Below are 23,127 nucleotides of genomic sequence, written 5' to 3'. Positions count from 1 at the left end.
GGCAGGGTAAGGCGTGGTTTGGCTGGCGTTTATTAAAAACGTACACTTTTATCCTTCGTAGCATATGCAAAATATGGAAATCAATGTATTCGAATTTATATTCAGTTGTTTTTAAATCATTATGTTTGTAGTTCAATAAACAAAAAAAACATGAATAGGCTACTACATTAAATGAAAACGTAATATCATCATGAATAGCAAGACAGGACCACAGATGATGACAGATTTGGTCCTGTCTATTGCAATGTCACATGTCCACCGATAGCAGAGCAGTTGTGACACAGTTGGAGTCATGTGACAGTTCCAGCTGACACCAACATGAGAGGAATAGTGCTTTTGCTGGGCACCAGTCAGACTGTCGCAAGGTTGGCTGTGGTTTAGAAGCAGGGATTCCCAAAGCCAACCTGAGCCTGCAGGTCTTTGATCTCTTGAAGAAGTGTCTCTTTCTGTAAATTCAGCTGGGCGAGACAAGAGAAACGGTCAATTAAGAAGCATGGCATGCAATACATCATAGGAGCTACGAGTCAACCTGCAAACAGGAGCAGAAGGTCTCACCTTCATGGCATATTTATAGGTCTGCTCTGCCTCAAGCTGCCTTCCTGTCTGAGAGGGAAAGAGTTTGACATGGGGGGGGGGGGGCACAACTTTATCATTTAAGTACAAAGGTACAAAGGTCTATTTATTGGGGGGATGAATGAAGCCAAATTAAATACCAGGGGTTCCATATCCCCCCCCCCCCCCCCACTTCCAGTCATGCTCAGGGAGTGTACTGGGATTCCGATCTGATGGGATTGCACATTTTACACAATATGTGGTGCTAGAAATGCAGCCATGTAATCTGTACCCCCTAGTACGCAAAAAGAGGCGAGGAGACGGACCTGCAGGCAGACCAGGGACAGGTAGCCCCAGACCTCGGCGTCGGTGTTGTTTAAGGCGTTGGCCTCTGTCAGGGCATCCTCTGCCTCAGTCAGCTCTCCCAGCTGCTCGACACACATACGGACACGCCTTCTCAGTCTGACCGGTGACCAGTGTGCACAGCTCCACACATACCGACACGCCTTCTCAGTCTGACCGGTGACCAGTGTGCACAGCTCCACACATACCAGTCATGTAGCCTCACTTCCTGTTTGTGCAGTTTCACCTTAATGGCATCTCTGTGATGTGTGGCGGCTTGGGAAAGCTGATTCACATCTAAATCGATTGTTATTGTAAGCGTGGAAGCATATGAGCATTGTGTGTGTGTGTGTGTGTGTGTGTGTGTGTTTGCGCGGCGGGAGGGTTATATATATATATTATTTGCTCCAAAAGGAGCAGAAAACAAGGGGAAAATGAATTTTATAAAAATCTGTGACTGCAAAAAAAACTAAAACTGCCAAACGTCTTGTATTTTGTTGGATTCCTTATGGTTAAGGTTAGGGCTGGGTGGGGGTTACGGATGTCAATGCTGGGATTAGAGTTTTCCCCACAGAAATAAATGGATGGTCCCCACAAAGATATAAATGAATACAAACGTCTGTGTCTGTGTCTGTGTATGTGCATATGTGTGTGTGTGTCTGTGTGTGTGTGTGTGTGCATATCCTTGTGCAATAAAATAGTTATAACAGACAGCTCATAACAGTATATCATAGTGACTGAGATGCTATGTAATTATTGTATTTCTCCTGTGCAGAATTATTGCACTGTATTCTGTAAGATAATAGAAAGCATTCACAGAGAAACAGAGCCATGGAGCCGTGCAGTTATACTGTACTGTAATTTACTCGGTAGGTGTGTGAATGGCAGTTACCCGGTAACAGGCAGCGCCCACGCCCAGCCAGGAGAGACAGGAGGCGGAGCTCTTACAGGCCTGCAGGTGTGTGATTTTGGCTTTCTCAAACTGCGTGGAAGAAGCAATGAAAAAGAGCCTGATAAGAAGTAACAGAAACACAGAGACATGCCCATATTCTTAACCAAAGACTGTGGTACCTGTGGTATAGAAATCTTCACTGTGTCCTCTTTAAGATAATAAAATGAGTGTTTTCGATGTCAGTTACAGTATTGTTAAATTTCCATTATCGCATGAATGAAGCGCTCGCTGCCCCGGCAGAGTGGCTCACCTGCTTTTCCTGCAGGTAGATTTGCCCCAGACGCAGGTAGACGGTGTGGGGGTCTGCAGCATCCTTCACAAAGTCCAAAGTTCTCTCGTAGCACTCCTGCGCCTGGCTGTAGTTCCCCTTCAGGTAGTGCAGGTGGCCAAGCCACGCCCACGTATCCGGACTCTGCTCAAAGACTCGTTATTATTTCACTGGATTTCAAATAACATATTAGCATGAGTTAAAGACTAAAATGTATCATGCATTAAAAAATAAACCTCCCATGTTACTACACTTGGCCTGTTAGTGTGAAAATGCCAATTCCCAAATTCTATAATCTCTGATCTTGCTGTTTTTGGTCTAAATGCCCAAATTGGCTTGGAAGCAGTAAAGACAGTTAGCGCCTTGATCTTTCACCCCACATGCTTCACCAAGCGCAGTAACATGCCGCATGAAGAGAGGAGATGTAGAGATACGATGATGTTGTTGATGGGTACCTCAATGTCGTCCTTAAGCGCCTTCTGCAGACTGACCTCAGCGCTGCTGAACTCTCCACTCATCAGCTGCAGTCTGGCCAGGGCAAGGTGGTAGGAACACCTAGGCCCTCCCCCAGGACACAGGAGTTCCTGGGCTAGGGCTCTCTGGGCCATCTGTGGCATGTGAGGGTGGGGAGATATGGGCCATGGATGGAGAACACTGATGGGGCTATGGTGCCAGACACTGATGGGGCTATGGTGCCAGACGCTGATGGGGCTATGGTGCCAGACGCTGATGGGGCTATGGTGCCAGACACTGATGGGGCTATGGTGCCAGACAATGATGGGGCTATGGTGTCAGACACTGATGAGGCTATGGTGTCAGACGCTGATGGGGCTATGGTGCCAGACAATGATGGGGCTATGGTGTCAGACACTGATGAGGCTATGGTGCCAGACACTGATGGGGCTATGGTGCCAGACACTGATGGGGCTATGGTGTCAGACACTGATGGGGCTGTGGTGTCAGACAGAGTGTGTCTGTGTGCGTTTGTATCTCTGTGGGCTCATCACTGACCTGCAGTGCATTGTTCTCCAGCAGGAAGTGTGCTGTCTCCATGTAGATGGAGGTGTTGGGCCTTAGAGGGGTACACAGGGGTTGGGGGATGCTGGGATTTTGGCCAGGAGTCACAGGTCTGATGCCCTGGATGCTTTGGGTCTTCTCTCCAACTCCTTCTACACAGATACAGGAAATGACATCATGGGCCTTGTGACATCATAAGCATATAACCCAGCCCACCCTAAACCTGCCCTCCTCACCAGCTGTGGTGGTGGAGGAGTCACATGACCCTGAGTCTGGCTCCTCCTGCACCTTGGCCCCAAACTCCCGCTCGGCTGGTCTGGTTCCAGCCACAGCCGCCCTCAGCTGTGCATTTCCCTCCAGAAAGGCCATCTCAGCTTGGATGGTGTCCTCCCGTCCTTCGTAGAACAGGCCTGGCCCAAGTTACCGATTCATAACAGTCATATGCAATGGTCATGTTCACGTAAGTGATAAAGCAATGAATTCTGTTTAATGTTGTCATGTAAATATATTAACATCATAAATCAGTTGGAAATACTGAGAACTAATTAAGTCATTTTTTTATGTTATGATAATGATGCTAATGAAGACATTTTTTACCATAATATGTTTCATAACCCTGTGCTAGATAATAATTATTATTCCATTTTGGGAAATTATCTTTTCTCCTCTCTCTACCCCATCTTTCTCTCCGTGAGAGACACAGGTGAGACTGAGGGTGGGGGTCACAATGCAGGGTCAGCCAGCATGCAACACCCCTGGAGCTGGGGGTTAAGGGCCACGCTCAAGGGCTCACAGACATGTGACTATTTTGCTGAGGCCAGGGCTCGAACTAGTAACCTTCCGATCACAGGAATAGAGGCTGAGCTCACGGAGCCAAACACTGTCCAATTGGAGGATGGATGGATGGATAGATAGATTGATTGATTGATTGGTTGGTTGGTTGATAGATTGGTTGATTGATTGATTGATTGGTTGATTGATTGGTTGATTGATTGTGCCCTTGTAGCCATGCCAACAGACAACCTCACCGGATAGAGTCCAGGCCACCACGCTGGTAGGATCCACACACGTCGCGCCCTCCAGGTAGGTCTGTGCTTCCTCGGTGCGGCCTGCCATCTCTGCCAGGATCCCACACATCAGCAGGCTGCAGGCACGACGAGAACCACAGAGACAGCATCCCTCCTTTTAACAGCTTTTAACGGATCATTTGACATATTATTCAATTAGGCAGATCAATGGAGAATCTGTCTTGGAGAGACAATGTGCTTCGGCATCTGAAGTCATTGACTCGTCCTCTACGCCACACCTGGGAAGGTGCACTGGACTGATGGACACTGCTTCTCGAAAGCATTCCTCTGCTTTCAAGTAGTCTCTGGTCAACATGTGGAACACTCCATAGTCAAACCAGTGCTCAGGGTTCCTCTGGTCTCGGGCCAGACGCTGAGTCCATTGAGAAAGCCATAAAGAAAAAACAGGAAACAACTGAAGGTCACAGGGAATCGTGGCCATGTTTTACACAGGTGATTATGGGTGCAATTAAAAAGGTCTATTGATGGGTGCCAGTTATAATTATGAGTTAGGAATATTTGGGGATCTCCTGCTCCGACATACCACTAGATCTGACACCAAGTTTTACTTAAAAGCAACCATTAGATATATTTGGACACGGAAAGTAGGTAACGTGATTTGGGATGATAATTACTGTAGAGTACCAGCAGAAAATGGCCTGTGAGTCTGGTACCTCTTGGTAGAAGGTTGCCGCTAGTTGGTAGTCCTGGTTTAGCTGGGCTTCTCGAGCGAAATGTCTGAGCTGAGTGCAGTCTACCTGGGAGGGAGGCCGGTCATCCTGGGGGTCCGCCAAGAAAGTCTGTGTGGAAGAGGAGACAGGAGAACAGGCACAGGAGAAGGGAGGACATGACAGAGGGGGTCACATGCAAAGAAGAAGGAATGGGAGAAGATGACAAAATGTCAGTGAGAAACGAGAGAGGAAAAGAGACCTAGCACCTCATCACGATGACCTGCTGGAGGTGAGAGCAGAGATGCAAGGTCATCGGGGCTGAGCTGGGCATGCTCTGTAGTGCCGCGCGGCCGTGAATGGCTGACCTTGTTGAGCGCAACGTGCATCTCGTCCACCAAGAAAACGTAGAGCTGGCTCAAGAAGGCCTGCAGCCGCTCCTGGTCCCTGAAGGGCTCCGTACACAGCATCTTCTCTCTTACGATCCGCACCACGGAGTGCTGTTCACACACAGGCGCGCACATGCACACACACGCATACAGATACATGCACCATAAGCACAAAGCATTCTGGGAAATGACAGAAATACTGACCTAATGCTGAGCGAAAGTCACACACAGTCAACCACAGACCATAAACAGACCATTTGCGACGTCACATTGCAGCTGTTAAATGGAATCACAGCTCTGCACTGTGACATCACGGTCCCTCACCTTCAGCTGCTCCTTGAAGGCAAAGTACTTCCCCGAGTAGTTGAGCTCCCCAATGAGCTGAGTCTTCCGCTCTTCCTGGGCAGTTGGGTCCAGCTGGTGAGACCCAGATGCCAACGCATGGCCAAATAGCTGCTGGTACTGCTCCAGAAGGTGAGCCGCCACGCTGGCAACCTGGTCCTGGTACTGCTGCACTGCCTAGTGCATATGGAGCAGATACCAGTGTGTTCTGCTGCCATCTCCCTCCAATGCCTTCTCTGTTGCTAACAATCGGTCAATGACTCTAAAGAGGAGAAGTGCTACATAAAGAAGAGGGGGCTTTTTGATAGTTGTAAAGAGCAGAGGTGGAAAGTTCGGGTCCAGAAAGTTGAAATCCAGATTTTGTTTTAACCAACCAGACCATAAAGAGTCACAGTCGCAGAGGACTCAACTAGTTGGTTGAAACAAAACCTTGGTCTGGATTTTTATTTTCTGGACCTGAACTAGTCTCCTCTGATAAAGAGTAAGGGGGTGTGCGATTGGGTGTGTTATACCCTCTCTGCCCCAGCTGGTCTGCGGGGGGCCAATGGCCTGGCTGCAATCAGCTCCCTCACTCTGTAAGAGACACACAGGAAACAACCCCAGGCTTGTGATAAATGCATTTCCAAGGTTTTTTTCTGCTCTTCATAACCATGACGTCATCATTTATCGAACATCAGCCATCTCCATATTACCTTTTGGCCAGTTCTTCAGGAGGTCTCTTTGGAACCAGGGGTTTTTCCAGGGCAATTTCAATCACAATATAGGTTCTGGCCTCAGTGTACATCTAGGACCCATAAGGAGAGTGTTGTCAAGGTATGCTCAACAGCGCCCTCTGTCTGTGTTACTAAGCCATACCTCATGCAAACAGGGTAAAGCAAAGTGCTGGACAAACAGCAAGGTCCTTATTTTAGATCATATCGTGTTCTAAATAATGGGTATTACAGGTGATCATGCACGTGCACATACACAAATACAAGCCCACCTGACCCTCGATGTTCTCAGGCGTATCCACATCTGTAGAAATCTCTGGCAGCAGTGACTTTTCCTGAGTCCCTGGCTAACAGACACAGTGATGTGGGAAACTGCTCTCTGTCCTCTCAAGAAAAGGATTGCGAAAGTCTTCTTGTTGGAACAAAGACAAATAATCATTTACTGGTTCTGTATGCGGATAATCCAGCAAGCATTCTGGCTGTCACTGGCTTTACTCAGACACTAGGGACAGAGGTAGCCTCCATGCTCTTAATCTCTCTTAAGTACAGGAGTTTTCAACAAGCAAAAGGGCAGGTAATCGAAAAAGATTATTCAGCATTGGTAATGGAGTCACTGATCAAACACAATTACAGCTGAATGATTCAACGAGCTGACAGGAACTTGGACACAGGTAGGGCAGAAGACTCTTCCTGATGAGAGAGATCCTGCTGACAGAAGAGAAGCTTTCGATTCAAAACATCGATGATGAGATTACAGTGGCTGTAATCAATACCTTATACCGGTTTGGACGATATAGAAGAGGGGACTTATGGGGCAGCTCGGGGGAGTTTTACTTACACCAAAAATGTTCTGAGGGCAGAACGAAGAATGATTGGTTCAGAGAGATAACTAATCAGATTGTAGAGGAGGTGGGTCCAAGCAACTGGAGTAGGCAGGATCAACCAATCAGATGTCTTGGTCCCGCCTCCTCTAGATGCTTGGACCCACCTCCTCTACAATCTGATTGGTTATCTCTCTGAATCAACCATTTTTCCCTGTGCCTTCAGAATATTTCAGTGTAAGTAAAACTCCCTCAAGCTGTGGGATATATCCTCACCTTTGCATTACATGCCTTTGACACCACAGCCCTCACCTTCTTAGTGGCCTCCTTGGGCCCTTTTGCTCCCTTGTCTAAAGTCTTGCCGGAGGCTGTCCTGCACGGCGCAGACCCCACGGAGGGGGGGGCCCGGCCTACACCCTGCTGCCGCAGCTGGCGCACGCCCTCCCGCAGGATGCTGGTGCTGCGCTTAGTCTGGGGCATCGGGTGTGACATCATCAGTGCAACCAGGCCAAGAGTCCCCCATCAAATTGTTAAGGTATTTTAAAACTATTCTTATTTTTGCATTTTTTATACTGGATGGCATCAGACTGAACCTAAACAAATAACATAGTATAATGTCTGTCGGTGCTGATCACAGCACGGCACCCAGGGGCCCCTTTCACACATTTAAACCGGCTTTTACTATCGGCTTTTGTCTGATCTGATTCTTCAGTCTTTCTAAATATTTGATAGCGATACTTAAAAACTTCAGCTTCTGGTCACAGATACATTATCTGAGTCTCCAGTGGAATCTCTCTTTTCTGACATAATTTGTGCAGAAATCATCGTTCCTCTAATGAAGTCACACCACCCAGATCCGGATGTAGCAAACCACCCCCAGGTCGTGTCGCTGCCCCCACCCTCCACCCCCGACATGAGGGACGCAGTGGCAGGTGTTTGTAATAGTCGACATAATATCGGCTCCAGTACTGACGCGGCTGAATGTTCCGGAAATCGCGAGAGCCTCACAGATGCCAGACTAAAACAGTGGATGGGCTGCATGCAGCAGGATCCTAGCCGGTCTCACCTTATCCTGCATGTCTGCCTCATAAAACGGGTGCAATGAGTAAGCGCCATGAATGCGCCTCACACCGGGGTACAGCAGGGGGGCCAAGTCCACATACACCACCCCATGGAAGGAGAGCTGGGCCTCGTCCTCCACCTGCTGTGCACACACACACACACACACACACACACAGACAGACAGACACACAGACACACACAAACAGACACACAGACACACACCCAGACACACACACACACACACACACACACACAGACAGACACATACATACACACAGACACACACACACACAAACAGACACACAGACACACACAAACAGACAGACACACACCCAGACACACAGACACACACACAGACAGACACATACATACACACAGACACACACACGCACACACACACACACAGACAGACACACACACACACAGACACACACACAGGCAGACACATACATACACACAGACACACACACACAGACACACACACACACACACAGACTTACACACACACAGACACACAGACAGACACACAGACACACACACACACACACACACAGACACACACAGACACACACACAGACACACACACACAGACACACACACACACACACACTCTTAATCTCCATTAGCAATTGCTTTCTGTAGATATTGACATTACCAGATTTTATATCTCCCAACCCCTTCCTTAATGAATAACACGCTACAAGTGTTGGCACTTTTTCTAAACAAAAAAATCTGAGTAAATAAAAACACATCTGTTTTATCTTTTACTCAAAAGAATTCAGCAGATGTTTCCACAAAGACAGTAAAACTTAAACATAAACGCCCCAGGTGTAGGTGTCTATACAGACAGCGTGTTGGGGGCGTCTTAGTCATGTGAGCCCTTTCAAAGAAGATAATATGAGCAATGAAGGGAATCTCATGGCGTCTCACCGCTTTGTCCCTGGCCGGCTTTCCCCCCCTCGAGAGCCCCGTCTGAGGCACCCGCCCGATCTCTACTGGCCACAGCCGGCAGTGCGTGATCCGTCGGGTTAGGCTGCGTACGGGAGGCAAGGAAAGACACGGGACAGGAGCCTCTGAGTATCGGGAACCCGAGAAGCACGGAGCAAGAAAAACACCAGAGTCTGGCAGCTTGATGACATACTGTGCAGGCTGGGGGGGGACCTGAGTGACCACACAGCGTTTCATTTCTGCAGCACATCATCCTGGATATAGAGGTCTGTATATGTGTGACATCCTGGTCTGTGACATTGCTGGTCTGTATATGTGTGACATCCTGGTCTGTGACATTGCTGGTCTGTATATGTGTGACATCCTGGTCTGTGACATTGCTGGTCTGTATATATGTGACATCCTGGTCTGTGACATTGCTGGTCTGTATATGTGTGACATCCTGGTCTGTGACATTGCTGGTCTGTATATGTGTATATGTGTGACATCCCACCTGAGACGCAGGGAGGTCTAAATTGCTGAGTTGGGGGGGTGTTAAAATTTGCCTATGAGTTTTCCTGCTGCTACATAGCGGAATGACAGATTTCTGGGACATTTACATCATTTACGGGTGTTAGGGAGCTGCTATCGATTTGCGGGAGACTGCCGGACCATCCGGGAGGAGTGGCAGATCTGGAATGTTCATGTTTACATCAAGGAATCCCTGCCTCCCATCGTCATACATGCTCACAGAAGGGCTGCTTTCGGTGGACTGGGCTGATTTCTGGGTCCTGGTCCCTGGTCCCGAGGGCGTACCCATATGCAGTGACTCTGAGTTCTCATGAACAGAGACCCATCCGGGACTCTTTATGGCCCAGGCTGACGTTAGACAGTCATGAAGCACGTGCTCAGTAGCCGAGGGAGCATTTCCTAAGTGGCAGCCCAGGGCCTGGAGGCTCGGGGTACGAGCATGTTATCTATCTCACCAGGCCGCCGTCTCGGCATCCAGGAAACAACGTCTCTCTGTGTCCCAGCACACTCTCTTCCTGTCGACCTCTGCTTCGGTGCGGAACTCTCTGTCCTGGGACACGTGTGTGCAGGGCAATTAAAGCAAATTCCACACAAACAGGTTCCCATACACGCATGTTATGCCGCATTTTATGTAACAGCAGCATTCCGTCTTTTTCTTTAAGCTGTTGCTGTAAAGCCCGGTATTCATAGAGCCGCGAGCCAGTAATAAACAGTCCAGTCAGAAGCTCCACACATGAGTTTGACATTTGTGCTTCAGTGGATCATGGTGTATGAAGTTATTTAAGCTGATCCCAGCCTGAGGCCCAGTGCCCTCCCAGTGTTCTCCCAGTGCCCTCCCAGTATTCTCCCAGTGTCCTCCCAGTGTTCTCCCAGTGCCCTCCCAGTGTTCTCCCAGTGCCCTCCCAGTATTCTCCCAGTACCCTCTCAGTGTTCTCCCAGTGTTCAGCCAGTGCCCTCCCGGTATTCTCCCAGTGCCCTCTCAGTGTTCTCAAAGAGTTCTCCCAGGGTTCTGCTAGTACCTTCCCAATGTCCTCCCAGTGTTCTCCCAGTGTTATGCCAGAGTTCTCCCGGTGCCCTCCCAGTGTTCCCTACCTCCATTCCAGTCAGCTCCCCACTCTCCATTTCAATGGGGTCCGCCTCTATAAAAGCACCAGGTATACAATCTGCACCGGGGGCCAGGAGGGGACCCAGGGGCCACTTCTTGGGTCGAGGCAGCGGCTCTTTCTCCCCTCCCGTTTTCAGCAATCCTTTGGAAAGCAGGAGCACCTGATCCTTCTGTAGAAGTGAAAAGGCTCCGAATTAAATGGATACTGACTGGCAGGATGAGTTTCACATTGAAGATATTCTGTGGTTTCCGAGAGGAGCACTTCAGCCACAAGGGACAGAGCAAATCCCGTCGTCTCACCTCAGCAGACAGAGGCACCTGGAAGCCAACAACATAACTGGCTGGGGCTGCGGGACTCCAGACGTCAGGGACGGCGTAGGCGGCCTCCACCAGCACCCGGAGCAGATTGGAGCTGGAAAGCTGGGCGTCAGAGAGCAGCGGCTCTGTGGCACAGATGGTCACATCCAGGGAGGGCTGGGTGCCAGGTGACAGGGACAAACGTGTCACGCGAGCATTAAAGCGGCAACCTGCCTCTCTCAATCACACTCATTCACGCTCATAAATACACTCTGTCATCATCAGTCTGTCACATGTGTGCATATACACACACAGCTCTCACCATATTCACCTGTTTCTATCAAGCAGGCACAGACACACACACACGAATTTGCCTTGTCATTGGCTGCCTGTGTCACATGCAGAAAATGCAGCCATTAAAAATGTGAAACCGCTACCGCTGGGGAAATGCAAAAATATGGATTACGGGAGGTAGTTCTCACAAGGTCTTTTTAAAAATGCACAAAACAAGACATGTAGACGCAATTGAACACAATTGAAAATCATAATAGGTGTGTAAAAGATGACCTGAATGTACATCGCTCCTTCATGCACATTACGTGGCATTCAGACTTAATGAGATCAATTGTAGGGTTGTCCTATTTGCACCTTGCTGTTGTCTTCTTGAGAAGCTGACTCTGCGGGTGATCCTGGGGTGGGGTGCAGCACCACCGTGGAGGTGAAGGAGCGCTGACCTAGGAGATCCAGAGTCAGAGGACAAATGTCATGGACAAGCAGTACTACTTTAGTATCCGGTTTTGCCAGTTGGTAGACAGAGGTGGAAATTTCAAGTCCAGAAAGTAAAAATTTAGACCAAGTTTTAATTTCAACCAACCAGTTGACTATAAAGAGTCACATTCACAGAGTCCTGAACCGGCTGATTGAAACAAAATCTTGGTCTGGATTTGTATTTTCTGAACCTGAACTTTCCACCTCAGTTGGTAGATGATTCTGTTCCAGCCTCACCGTGGAGGAGGGGTAGCAGATCCACCACACCTTGGCCCAGGACAGTGGTCTTCTCTTCCTTCTGCTTCTTTTGCTCCTTTGGAAGGATCTCAACAGCAGTCACTGGACAAAGGCATCAAGACTTAAACACCATAACAACCCAAAATGTTGACATTGAACCAAGTTTTTTTTAATCGCGATATATACCGGCATATTTCGTTACTTCCATTAAATTCAAATATGCAACATTAAATTTTTTAAGACCCCTGAAAATATTGAATGTAATACTCACAGATGACAGGTTTGTGCGCAAGGTCATCCAGTGTATTGGTCTCACCAAAGCAGTCAAAACTACACGTGAAATTATATTCCAAGGTCAGGTCTGCAGATGCATTCAGTTTCTGGGATTCTCCGAGTATTATGCTATTGAACTCAGCACGAACAAAATTAAGAGCAGATTCTCCTTTGTTGACTCCCTGTAAGGTTTATGTAAATAAATGTTTATTTATTTAGCAAGTAATTTTTACAAACAAAATGAATTACAATTTTACTATACTGTTACATAGCCAAAATGACATTTACGTAGATTGAAATATATGTCTCATTATACAGTATGACATATCGTATATAAAGTTTCATTTGGCAAAGAAGCCAATATTTTAGCTCACCATGTTTTTGCCACGCAGTACAGTTATTTGTATGGGCACTGGCTTCTCCCCTGCCCCTTGATCCATCTTAGATTGTTATCTAATGTTATATTGATTTATTTAAGTGTCTTTTTTATAGCTGAAGCGAACACGATTCAGCGCGTGAGCGTCAGAGCGTCCCTCTGTCGTCAAGGCAACACAGCTACTACATATTTCATAAAACATTTACTGCTATTATTAAATCTTTTTTGTACTGTCTATGCTCAGATAGATTAGAAGTAGTTAACTATGTAGGAAGTAAGTATATATTTAAAAATGGTTTATGTACTCTAGCAAAAAATTAGCTTGCTGCGTGCTAGTTAGTTTAGAATTTCACCAGGGCCTGTCAGCTGCATATGACGATTAAAACAAAGATAAGTGTGCAAGTAAGTATGATTTTCACATTGTCATCCAGTGTATATTATTTTAATACAGTGATTGTGTATTATTACTTCGGCGTCGACCTTTACTTAATCATCCTGATGATGTCATTTTTTGTTTTGTTTTATAGGACCTTACACGTCCACTTCCGGGAGTTGTAGCGGGTGTTTAGAATGTCGCTTTTGCGGCATGTCAGCCCTTCAGTCGAGCATGTTACGCTCACAGCGGTAAGCGAAACGTGTTATTTAATGCCGTATGTCCGCTGTTTAATTTTGTCTGAGTATGCAGCTTTTTATTGTGCTTGTTAGTTTTGTACTTGTAACTTTTACATTGCTATATACAGTGCAGTGGACCTTGCTACCGAGTATTGCAAGGAGGAGGAAGCCAAGATTAACGCGAGCATCCGGCGCTGTCAGGAGATACTGCGCTGTCTGTAAGTCATGGCTGTCCCTTCACATCTGTGACTGTCATGTAATGTGCTGCGTTTCATTTTTATAGCACTCTTTTTCGAATCATTGGCAAAAGTCGTAGATCGCGGACTGTAATACATTATACATGATCCTGCGTGCGGTCCTGTAGGAGAAGCCCGCAGAAGATTTCTGCCGAAGAAGACGCGCTGGCCGCTGGAGTAAAGGAAGGTATGCAGCTGCTTAAAAGGCGATTGCTTCATCTAGATTAATATCTAAAATATGACAGTGATGTATGTGCAACTTGTTGACTTCAGCTTCCGTTCTTTCCTTTCCTCTTGTATTTGTTTGATTTACTTGCAGCTGTACAGTAGATGGCAGTGTTTTCAGCGAACGCATTACGTGTGCGCTGCATAAGTGCTACAGTATTTCACAGGAATTATTCGCCGTTTATTTGTGTGTACTGTACTTTTTTAAGGCTTGACATAATTTGAAATGCAGGAAATGGAAAGGTTGTTCAGCTTTCAGAAAAATGCAGGAAAAAGAGACATATTTGACATTTGTACGTGTGTGTGGCTGTGCAGACCCCGCCGTACCCCCGGAGGACCTGGAGGAGGTTCGGCTGCTGGAGGGGGCGCTGGCCAGAGCACTGCGCATCCGTGGTGCTTTGGGGGGCTCTAAGTGCACAGCAACTGCCGATCCAGAGGGCAGAGACGGGGATCAAACAACTAGCACTAACCACATGATCGGCTCACTGGCCCCTAAATCCACCTCCAAGCCCTTAGCCAATTACAGGGAAGCACAGAAGGCTCCAGTTTCTCGGCTCAGAGGGGGGCACACGGGCGGCTGTGCCGCAGCAGGGGGGAGGCCTCCAGCCAGGCCTGGTCCCGCCGCCCAGACCCGAGTGAGAACGGCGCACAGCTTGAGAAAAGTCAAGCACCCCCCCACAGCGTCCGGCTTGGGATGTCAGCGCCGTGCGGAGCCGGTCTCCCGGCCACCGGAAGAGAAGGGCACAGCCGTGACCTCCGGACAGCGCCGTGGCGGGGGCTGTGTGCCTGAGAGAGAGCAGACGGGAGCGGGAGGCGTGGCTGCAGGAGATGCTGACTCTCGGGCTGCTGACGATGGGTATGGTGCACTTTTGTGGCATGTGGGCGAACAGTCGCGTGGCTTTGTGGTGTTTGAGATTACACAGCAGCCTGTGTGTTCTTGGCAGGGCGCCGTCCGAGTTCCTCTCTGCCTGGAGAACGCAGAGCGCCAAACAGGACAGGTGAGTGCGTTCATCCTGCCATTGTCACTGGTCAATGTGGCAAATGTTCTGATCAGTGAGCCAATCGGTTACAGTGTTTTGCCATAGCATTTTTTTGTATAAAGTGCCAGTGTATCTTTGTAGTAATTTCTGATTTGTTTACCCCTCAGTTTTTCATGGCTCTGCTTTATTTTAGCTATTTAGCTCTTGGTGTTAGACAAAGATATGCAGTTCAGTGAACTGGTAGCTGTGAATTTCCGTCTGTCCGTCCGTCTGACTGACTGAGCGACTGAGCCTTGAGACTGACATCCATCCAGGCTGTGTTGTCACCTTGAGTCCTGAGCTGCCTGAGATAAGGTCCACTCTCTCCACCTCCTTAGCCAGGATTAATGATTGGAAGATGCACGAATGGATGCATATCAGAGGTCCACACACTCGTATTTAAATGACAGGCATTTCTGCACCTACAGATCTTTAACAAACAGTGTTTAACTGTAAAACAAATGGGCCATTTCTGGGGATATGGAAGTAATTTTGAATTGAACTTTGAGTGCTTTGGTTGCATACTGGATGAGGAAAAAATCTCTTCAGATAGCTCTCCAAACTTGGCACTCCTGGATTTTGCGGTATCATCTCAGTCAGTTTTCAAACTCCATTTTTCAAGAGCTCTTGTGGATGGCTTTTTTCAGGTCGGTGCACAGGAGATCTGTACGACTGCGGTCCAGAATCAGTCAGCCATTCCACAACGAAAGTCTTCCTTTTTAATCAGTTCCTCGGTTGAATTATCCCCAAACAATTATTTTGCTGAAAACTGAAATTCTTCTTTAATTTCCACCGTCTGGCTGTGGAAAGCAGCTTTTGTACCAGTATATCTCAATATTTGTTAATTTTCCCCTCTATCCTGACCGAAGCCCCTGCCCCAGCAGAAGACGAATGTCCACATAGCATGAGGCTGCCAGCGTCGTGACTGGCAGTGGGTGCTGTTTTTTTTGGGTGATGCGTCGCGTTGGCCTTGTACCAAACTCATTTTTTAGAATCAAGGCCAAGACATTGTACTTCAGACTCATCATACCAACATATTTTCCAAGATTCTTTCCAAGATGGTTTTGCGATATTGGCTGTAAAATTTATATTCTTTATATGGCCTGGGCTGTAGTCTTTTGCACCAAATGGCTTGAGTCCCTACCACACAGCCCAGTGTTGTGGAGGATACACAAACTGGTTATATAACTTGGGGGGGGGGGGGGGGGGGCAGTCTCTGCTTTTTTTTTTGTGTCCTGCCGCCTTATTTTTGCAATACCCCAGAGGAGCCACATTTCTTAATGATGACTTTCACATTTTGCAGTATTTGTGATTCCTTTTTGGAAATTCTTCAATATGCTTCCCCTGACCTGTACAGTCATGTGCTGTGTAGCGATGTTTCGGTCAGCGGACGGCCTGCGCATACGACGGCGGTCCTATAAGATTTTAACGCATCTGAAAAACTCCTAGCGCCTAGTGACGTCGTAGCACAATGTGTTACTCGCATGTTTGTGGTGATGCTGGTGTAAACGAACCGTCGTATAAAAGTATAGCACATACAGTTATGTACAGTGCATAACTGTTTATCATTATATTAGTTTTATGTCACTGGTTTATGCATTTGGTATATTGTTATTTTAGAGCATACTCTTTCTATGTGTAAGAAAATTTGTTGTGACACACTACCGAGTTATTGTGTAAGTACAGTCGATGATGTTCACACAACAACCAAATTGCCTAGCAACGCATTTCTCAGAACGTATCCCTGCCATTAAGTGATGCATGACTGTACCTTTAAATAGAAAAATCACATAGATTTTTATCTGTCTGCTCCTTGTGGGACCGTGTTTACCTCTGTGCTATGCAGCAAAGGGTTCTGAATCAGCTGATTATGTATATGGATAATAAGACTGACTTTACACGATTGGAAGGTTGCGTCCCCAAACGTTTTAGCACATTTTCCATCCCTGGCATAAAGGTTTGTAATTAAGGCGAGATTCCCATAAAATGATCCATTTTCCTTACCCGCTTGGTCTATGCAAGGCCAAAGGGATCTGGAGTCTGTCTGGGAAGCTGCAAGGCAGACTGTAACCCAGGAGGGGCACCGACCCATCACAGGGCACACACACCTGAGGGCATTTTTAGCATAGCGCTTCATTTTGCATGTCTTTGCACCAAGGAGGCGGGGGGGTGGAGTACCCTGAGGAAACACCACGATGACATGGGGAGAATATGTGAACAACACATGTGAAGTTGGGGTAGAGACTTGAACCTGGGTCCCCGAGGCAATAATGCGGTTTGTCTTTCACTTAAATATTTATGCTTAGATCTTATTAAAGATGGAAAGACGCCTAGTAGTTTTGATGTCAACCTTAACATCAACAAAAGCTGAAATTTCAGTATAAGGATGTCGACCCAAATGAAATAAATGCAGCGGGATGTGTTTCACGGTTATTACAGTAACATTCATTGCTTTCCAAGTTTATGGCCATAGAACTGCGTGTTTGGAAACACTGATCTGTTTCACAACATTGTGTTCATTTCTGAAGGTTGTGGGACAAGATTTTGACCAAAGTATCTCACCCTTTGACTGAGAGAACCGAATTTATAGAAAGACTGCGGGGGACGGTAAGTCGCCGGACCTCCTCCCAGCCGCCTCCCCTCCTCCCAGCCGCCTCCCCTCCTCCCAGCCGCCTCCCCTCCTCCCAGCTGCCTGACCTCCTCCCAGCCGCTAGCAAATGCAAAGCAATCCTCACACCCCAGGTTTAATGTATTTATACAAGTGAGAGAGAATTGCTATAGTACTTGCATTTGGATACATCAGTAACCAAAGACGTACATTTGGGTAAATGCACACTGACTATGAGGTGAAATTGACTATTGATTTGATTGTATGTAATGTGTCATGAAAGCTTCTGTTTCCGTGCACTTTGTCACTTTCCGTTTCAGTGTCTTTTATGTCGACGCAGTCGGACCGTGGTGCTGCATTTGGCAGAACACTTCCCACACCAGCAGACCAATAACAAAACACCATAGCACCCATTTCATATTTCCTGCATCTTCCCCACACAAATGCTGAAGTTAAGGTTGGCTGCTGCGTTAAGGACCGGCGGCCGGTGTTGTGTGTGGCTCCCTGACGTGTCGCTCCTGTCCGGCTCAGTTCCCCGCTTGCTGGCCCCGCGGCGGCCCCACGGACTCCCAGGCGGAGGTGGGCCAGCTCATTCTGCAGTGCAGGGCTCTGACTCACTGCTACAAGACCGAACTGCAGACTGCCAGGCCGGGCGGTCCGCCAGGTGCGTGGGGGCTGAAATGGGGGCACGGGGGGTTGTTAGGGGGCTGAAATATGGAAGAACAGAAGGAGTCCAATAGAGTAAGTGTAATAAAGGAATAGAAAAAGTAAATGCAAAAATTTTGCTAGTGCCCGAACACGCCAAGCTTTTTCAAGGGGGTGTTAAATGCTAAACCCCCCCCCCCACCACCACCAGAGGGTGTCCGATTATACCCTGCCTTCTCAGTTGATGTATTTCCTTAATCAAATGCTGCTCTTAAAGCACCTGTGCATTCCTCATGGAAAGGCTAGCATGTGTGACGCTAATCTGCAGGCCGTGCGGGGTGTGATTTGTGCTCGCGTACCTGCAGATGGCGGCGGTGAGACGAGCTATGAGTCCCAGCTGATGCTGCAAGGCCTTGGGAAAATGGCGGGCGACCTTCTGCTCAGAGCGGAGCAGCTGAAGAGTGGTATGGACCCCTGGTTTCTCCGCACCTTGCCTGTTGCCCAGAAACCCATTTTATTTATTTACTGGTTCAGTTTTCCCTCTAATATTCATACAGTCGTACCCCGGTGTCCGCAGAGAGGCAGGTTCACCCCTGTGGATACCGAGCACCGCAGATAAAGCCATATAAACACCAGGAGTTGTCAGTTTTTATTGTTTTCCATTGTTTATGTAGGTTAAATAATTTAAAAAGCCTAAAAAATTCAAAATGAGAGTGCTGTACAATATAGTACACATCTTAGACTGCTCTGACTGCTGTTCAGTATCCTTACTGATTGCTTATGAGATGTGATGGGGGAGAGAGGACAATATGTGTGTGTTGGTACCTGAAACATGTACTGTACAGCCATTAAATTACCCTGTAAAAGAAAAGAACATTTCATCGAACGTCTAAGCCTGCTGTGGGGACCTACCGTTCGCTTCCTCCATTACGCTACGGTGCTCCTGGCAATGATGATGTCGATGACGGTGATGATGAAGGAGCAATGATACTATACAATGCTTGCAGTAATGAAATGAATGTAGCAGAGTATGGTGCGTAGCTTGTTGTTTGTGATTATATATATATATATATTTTGTATTCCACGCAGTTGACCACAGTTAAGTGAATCATCTGATAACGGGGTACGACTGTATAGGCTTGTGGTGTTAGTTCTGGTAAATTCTGTGTGCAGCCTAGCTTCTTCTAAGAATCCCTTCCAGGAGGCAGATGACAGCTTTGATGTGCTCTTCTGATTTGACGTCCTTGTTGTCCTCCTCATGCAGTGATTCAGTTGGCACTGTCCAAAAAGCTGACTGTTGATTGTTGGGCTGGTGCAGTGCCCACGTCATCACTGATAGGCTGGCAAATGCTGTGTTCCATTTACCCTGGAAGTCAGAGCTGATAAACGTGTTCTAGTACATCAAGTCGGGAAACCACTTAGTATTACCAGGGACCGGTTTCAATTCCCTGCTTAGCCGGATAACTTATTGGACTTAAGGTACCCCAGTGTAACTGCCCTATATATTCATTCACATACATTTAGCCCGGACTACCTTAAATCCGACAAGTTATCTGGCTAAGCAAGAAATCCTGCTTTCTGAAACAGGCCCCAGTTCTAGTCATTGTTAGCAACATCAGTTGATAACGACACATTACATGGTATGTTGCACATACAAACACCATAGCGACATGTTCATGAATAGCAGTTGGACAGTACTGTGTGTACGTCTGATTTAATGAGCCACAAATAAGACATAAGTGCTAATAAACAGTATATAACTACAGCTTTCACTTCTGCTGATAACGGATGCAGCCATCTTGAATTCTGAGGTCACTCCATTTGCTCGTTTACCGAAGCAGCCGTTGTGAGTCATATCGCAAATTTCCCAAACTTGGCCAATTCCCACTGATTGTCTTCACTGCTGGCATTGATTCCTGATGTCCAAGTTGAGGGATTCTCTGGGGGGTTTCCTCTCCACTATCGCCATGGAGGGTCGCAGTAGAGTTTCCGGTTAAGGGTGAGGAGTTGTGACATCGTGCCTGCATTCCACTGTAACGCCCTTCGGTTATGGCTTCTGCTTATTGAATCACGGTTACATACTGCTGGGGGGAGTGAGAGCCGTGTCACTACATGCGTCGCCCTTTGGACTGAAATTACACCCTCAGTCTTTTGCAACCCCCCCTTAGTTGGGCAGATTTACGCCGTGCCTGTAACTGAACCGCCGTAACAGAATATCGTTCCCGGGACACGGTGTACAGCCGACCTAAACATCGCGGCGTCACTGAGCGGCTGACATCCCCCTGCCCCTCCATTTTGAGTTTCTGCAGCCGCACGGTCACTGCGCTAACCGCTCCAACATGGCCGAATGTACGCTCCTTCTTTCAGCCTGCTGGGCTTATGCTGCAAAGCTCGTGCTTTCTGGATTTTCCAGTGTTTAACAGAATTAAAATTCCCAAGCTGCTCAAAAAGTTCTTCATGAATATATAATGAGATTTTGAGGATTGGCTTCTTCCTGTCCTGTCTTGCCGTGTCCTGGTATTTTCCCAGAATAAATTCTTTTTAGTAATTAGTGTTTTGTCCTTGACAGAAATAAAAAGACACATTTGTTATGGGAGCTTCACAACTGTTTAGGTCGTAACGCAGTGTCATGCAGATTTACCAGCTCAGTCACGCAGAAGTCTCCAGAAGTCGCCTCTTCTGCCCTCAGACACTGACATTTGGGAGCACCTGTGGAGCCGGGACCCAGCTGGACGTCCCCTCAAGTCACGCTGGCCCTGGGAGGCCCCGCCCACCCCCCTCTCCTACAGCAGCCAGGCGGAGCTGGGGACCCTGGAAGGCCTGAGGCTGAGAGTGGCACTGCTGCAGCAGGACGTTCATCTGCAGCTGGTCAGCGCCCCGTCCCAAACATGCACCCCTCAAACTGCCACGCCTTGCTGATCTTCTCTCTTCCCCCGACTCCTCGCTTAGCCTCCGCCCCGGTTAGCCGCCATGCGCAAACTTGCCGGTAGTAGCAAATCCATTTTCTGACCGATGTGCGTATTTGGGACCAAATTTCTTATGCCGTATAGCGCCGTAGGCTGAAGTCGCCGAGATCTCTGAAGCAGAATGCGCACCATGTTGTTCAAAATGTCCACTTCATGAAGGGTAAGATCGAGTATGGAAGGTGAGGTGGAGTTGTAAGGACGGTTGTGGTCACGCCTCTACTACGGTGATTTTTGCTTAGTGACCTGGGGTCCACAAATGCTCCTCATAGCGGCTTGCATGCTCAGACCCATTCAGTTGCATGCTTCCAACTATGCAAGTTGCTGACATAGTTAGCAGCTATGCTTCTGGGAAACACACCCTTGGGCGCCGGGACAGAAGGAGTGGCTGTTCCTGTCCCTCACGCTCCTCAGGGCTCCCTCCGCCTGTATATGTGGCTTCGTTGCCTGTCCCTCACGCTCCTCAGGGCTCCCTCTGCCTGTATATGTGGCTTCGTTGCCTGTCCCTCACGCTCCTCAGGGCTCCCTCCGCCTGTATATGTGGCTTCGTTGCCTGTCCCTCACGCTCCTCAGGGCTCCCTCTGCCTGTATATGTGGCTTCGTTGCCTGTCCCTCACGCTCCGCAGGGCTCCCTCTGCCTGTATATGTGGCTTCGTTGCCTGTCCCTCACGCTCCTCAGGGCTCCCTCCGCCTGTATATGTGGCTTCGTTGCCTGTCCCTCACGCTCCTCAGGGCTCCCTCCGCCTGTATATGTGGCTTCGTTGCCTGTCCCTCACGCTGTACACAGAGCTGAGTGCTCCCTGCTCTCTGCAGGTCCTGAGCGACGCCCTGGGCTCCCGCTTGTCTCCCCCGCTGTCCCGTGAGGGACGCCCTACCCCCAGCGTGCTGCGGGGCCTCTACTCCCTGCTGGCTGAGGGGGGCCTCCGCTTCCCCGCCCTAGTCCTGGACACGGAGCCGGATTAGGACACGCGGCAGGACAGGTGTGAGGCCCGGGACCATGCGTGGGCAGGAAGGAGCATCTGACAGCCCTCGATCGGAAGCGAGAGCGACTGCCAAACACTCACTGTGGCATCTGCAGAGCTGCGTCTGGATGTCGCTAACGGCACTGCCTGCTGGTGTTTGTGTGTGTGTGTGTGTGTGTGTGTGTGTGTGTGTGTGTGTGTGTGTGTTTCTATGTGTGTGTTTGATGAATTCCAGCAGTCTTTGTTTTCTGTGCAGAATCCGCCAGCTCTTTCAGTTTGATTTATTTTTTGTGTGAATTTCCATGTCAGATTCATAATATTAAAGTACGTCACAATGACCAGTAATGTCAAAGGGAATTTCTGTCCAATATGGGGGAGATTTTATGAGCTGCCATGGCATCAAACCATAAATGCGCCTCATTAATATGGTGGGGAAAAATGTGATCTGATTCTTATTAATATTCATGCTGATGGCGACAGTGGCTGCGATTTACCTGAACAGATTTCCTCAGAAGGTGCCCTGCTTGCTCTACCCCTCCCTGAGGCTCGGAAGCAGAATTTCCCTCATTATTGCCCAGCTCCTAGCACTGCTGTGGCACCTCTCCGCCAGCAGGTGGCATGATTCTCATTGTGCTCAGTGTCTCTCAGCCTAGTCCCCATGGGCCTTCAGACAGTCCACCTCTTAACGGTATCAAATCAATGCTTGATAAGAAGCGCTTCCAGTTTGCCAGAACCAGTATGGCGTGCTGATCGCGTAATTTATTTCGTAGTGCCTGCCAGGCATCTGCCACAGTGATTTATAAATCTTAATTCTGATAATGCTGTGTGATCGGGTTGCATGAAATAATGAAGTAATATTCCAAGCTGCTGTAGGTATTGATTTGTTTCAGTCATATCCTTGGTTAAAAATGCAGCTCATCCTCGAATCATCGTAATACTGTAGCGATGGAGATCCGGCTACTTAATGACAGGTTCTGGTTTCTCCGGACCTTTCTGCCACGTCCGTGATATCTGTGATTTATTGATGGTGCCATTTCTGCCCCACGCAGGTGAAAGCCTAAGGTCGTCATTCTCGTGCTTCAGATTTGCCCCCAGTCCCGGCTGGACACCCACACGCCTCCGTTCTGCCGCGGGCCCCCTAACGCAGTTTCTG

General features: G+C 48.1%; 2 protein-coding genes and 1 long non-coding RNA gene across 5 annotated transcripts; 1 reads left to right on the top strand and 2 right to left on the bottom strand.

Moving 5' to 3' along the window:
- Positions 1-14: 14 nt before the first annotated feature.
- Positions 15-12,816, bottom strand: cfap70 (cilia and flagella associated protein 70). Of its 3 annotated transcripts, none has more exons than XM_023810632.2 (26): positions 12,703-12,816; positions 12,327-12,510; positions 12,056-12,157; positions 11,699-11,784; positions 11,054-11,227; positions 10,741-10,923; positions 10,104-10,198; positions 9,121-9,223; positions 8,195-8,332; positions 7,441-7,599; positions 6,580-6,654; positions 6,290-6,381; positions 6,110-6,170; positions 5,580-5,774; positions 5,235-5,366; positions 4,873-4,998; positions 4,438-4,571; positions 4,160-4,275; positions 3,368-3,541; positions 3,126-3,283; positions 2,570-2,722; positions 2,097-2,258; positions 1,787-1,876; positions 879-980; positions 556-603; positions 15-458 (listed from the first exon to the last, which is right to left on the bottom strand). In XM_023810632.2, the coding sequence occupies exons 1-26, from the start codon at positions 12,766-12,768 to the stop codon at positions 378-380; spliced, it is 3,189 nt and encodes a 1,062-aa protein (XP_023666400.2). In that variant the 5' UTR covers positions 12,769-12,816; the 3' UTR covers positions 15-377. The 3 variants fall into 3 exon arrangements, with proteins under 3 accessions (XP_023666400.2, XP_023666402.2, XP_023666401.2); XM_023810634.2 differs by having other exon boundaries at positions 556-599; XM_023810633.2 differs by having other exon boundaries at positions 3,126-3,280.
- Positions 12,817-12,966: 150 nt separating this feature from the next.
- tedc2 (tubulin epsilon and delta complex 2) lies at positions 12,967-22,312 on the top strand. Its single transcript, XM_023810693.2, has 11 exons — positions 12,967-13,106; positions 13,232-13,328; positions 13,445-13,534; positions 13,681-13,739; positions 14,093-14,633; positions 14,722-14,775; positions 17,325-17,403; positions 17,936-18,068; positions 18,415-18,513; positions 20,739-20,917; positions 21,826-22,312. The coding sequence occupies exons 2-11, from the start codon at positions 13,291-13,293 to the stop codon at positions 21,973-21,975; spliced, it is 1,422 nt and encodes a 473-aa protein (XP_023666461.2). The 5' UTR covers positions 12,967-13,106; positions 13,232-13,290; the 3' UTR covers positions 21,976-22,312.
- Positions 19,748-20,798, bottom strand: LOC111843278 (uncharacterized). The gene is made up of 2 exons (XR_002838113.2): positions 20,691-20,798; positions 19,748-20,610 (listed from the first exon to the last, which is right to left on the bottom strand). It is a non-coding gene; the product is annotated as an uncharacterized lncRNA (long non-coding RNA).
- Positions 22,313-23,127: the final 815 nt, after the last annotated feature.

The sequence above is a fragment of the Paramormyrops kingsleyae genome, chromosome 22 (assembly GCF_048594095.1).
Source record: "Paramormyrops kingsleyae isolate MSU_618 chromosome 22, PKINGS_0.4, whole genome shotgun sequence".
Taxonomy (NCBI): Eukaryota; Metazoa; Chordata; class Actinopteri; order Osteoglossiformes; family Mormyridae; genus Paramormyrops; species Paramormyrops kingsleyae.
The sequence above is the reverse complement of the archived record's forward strand: the minus strand, read 5'-3'. Positions and strand labels throughout refer to the sequence as shown.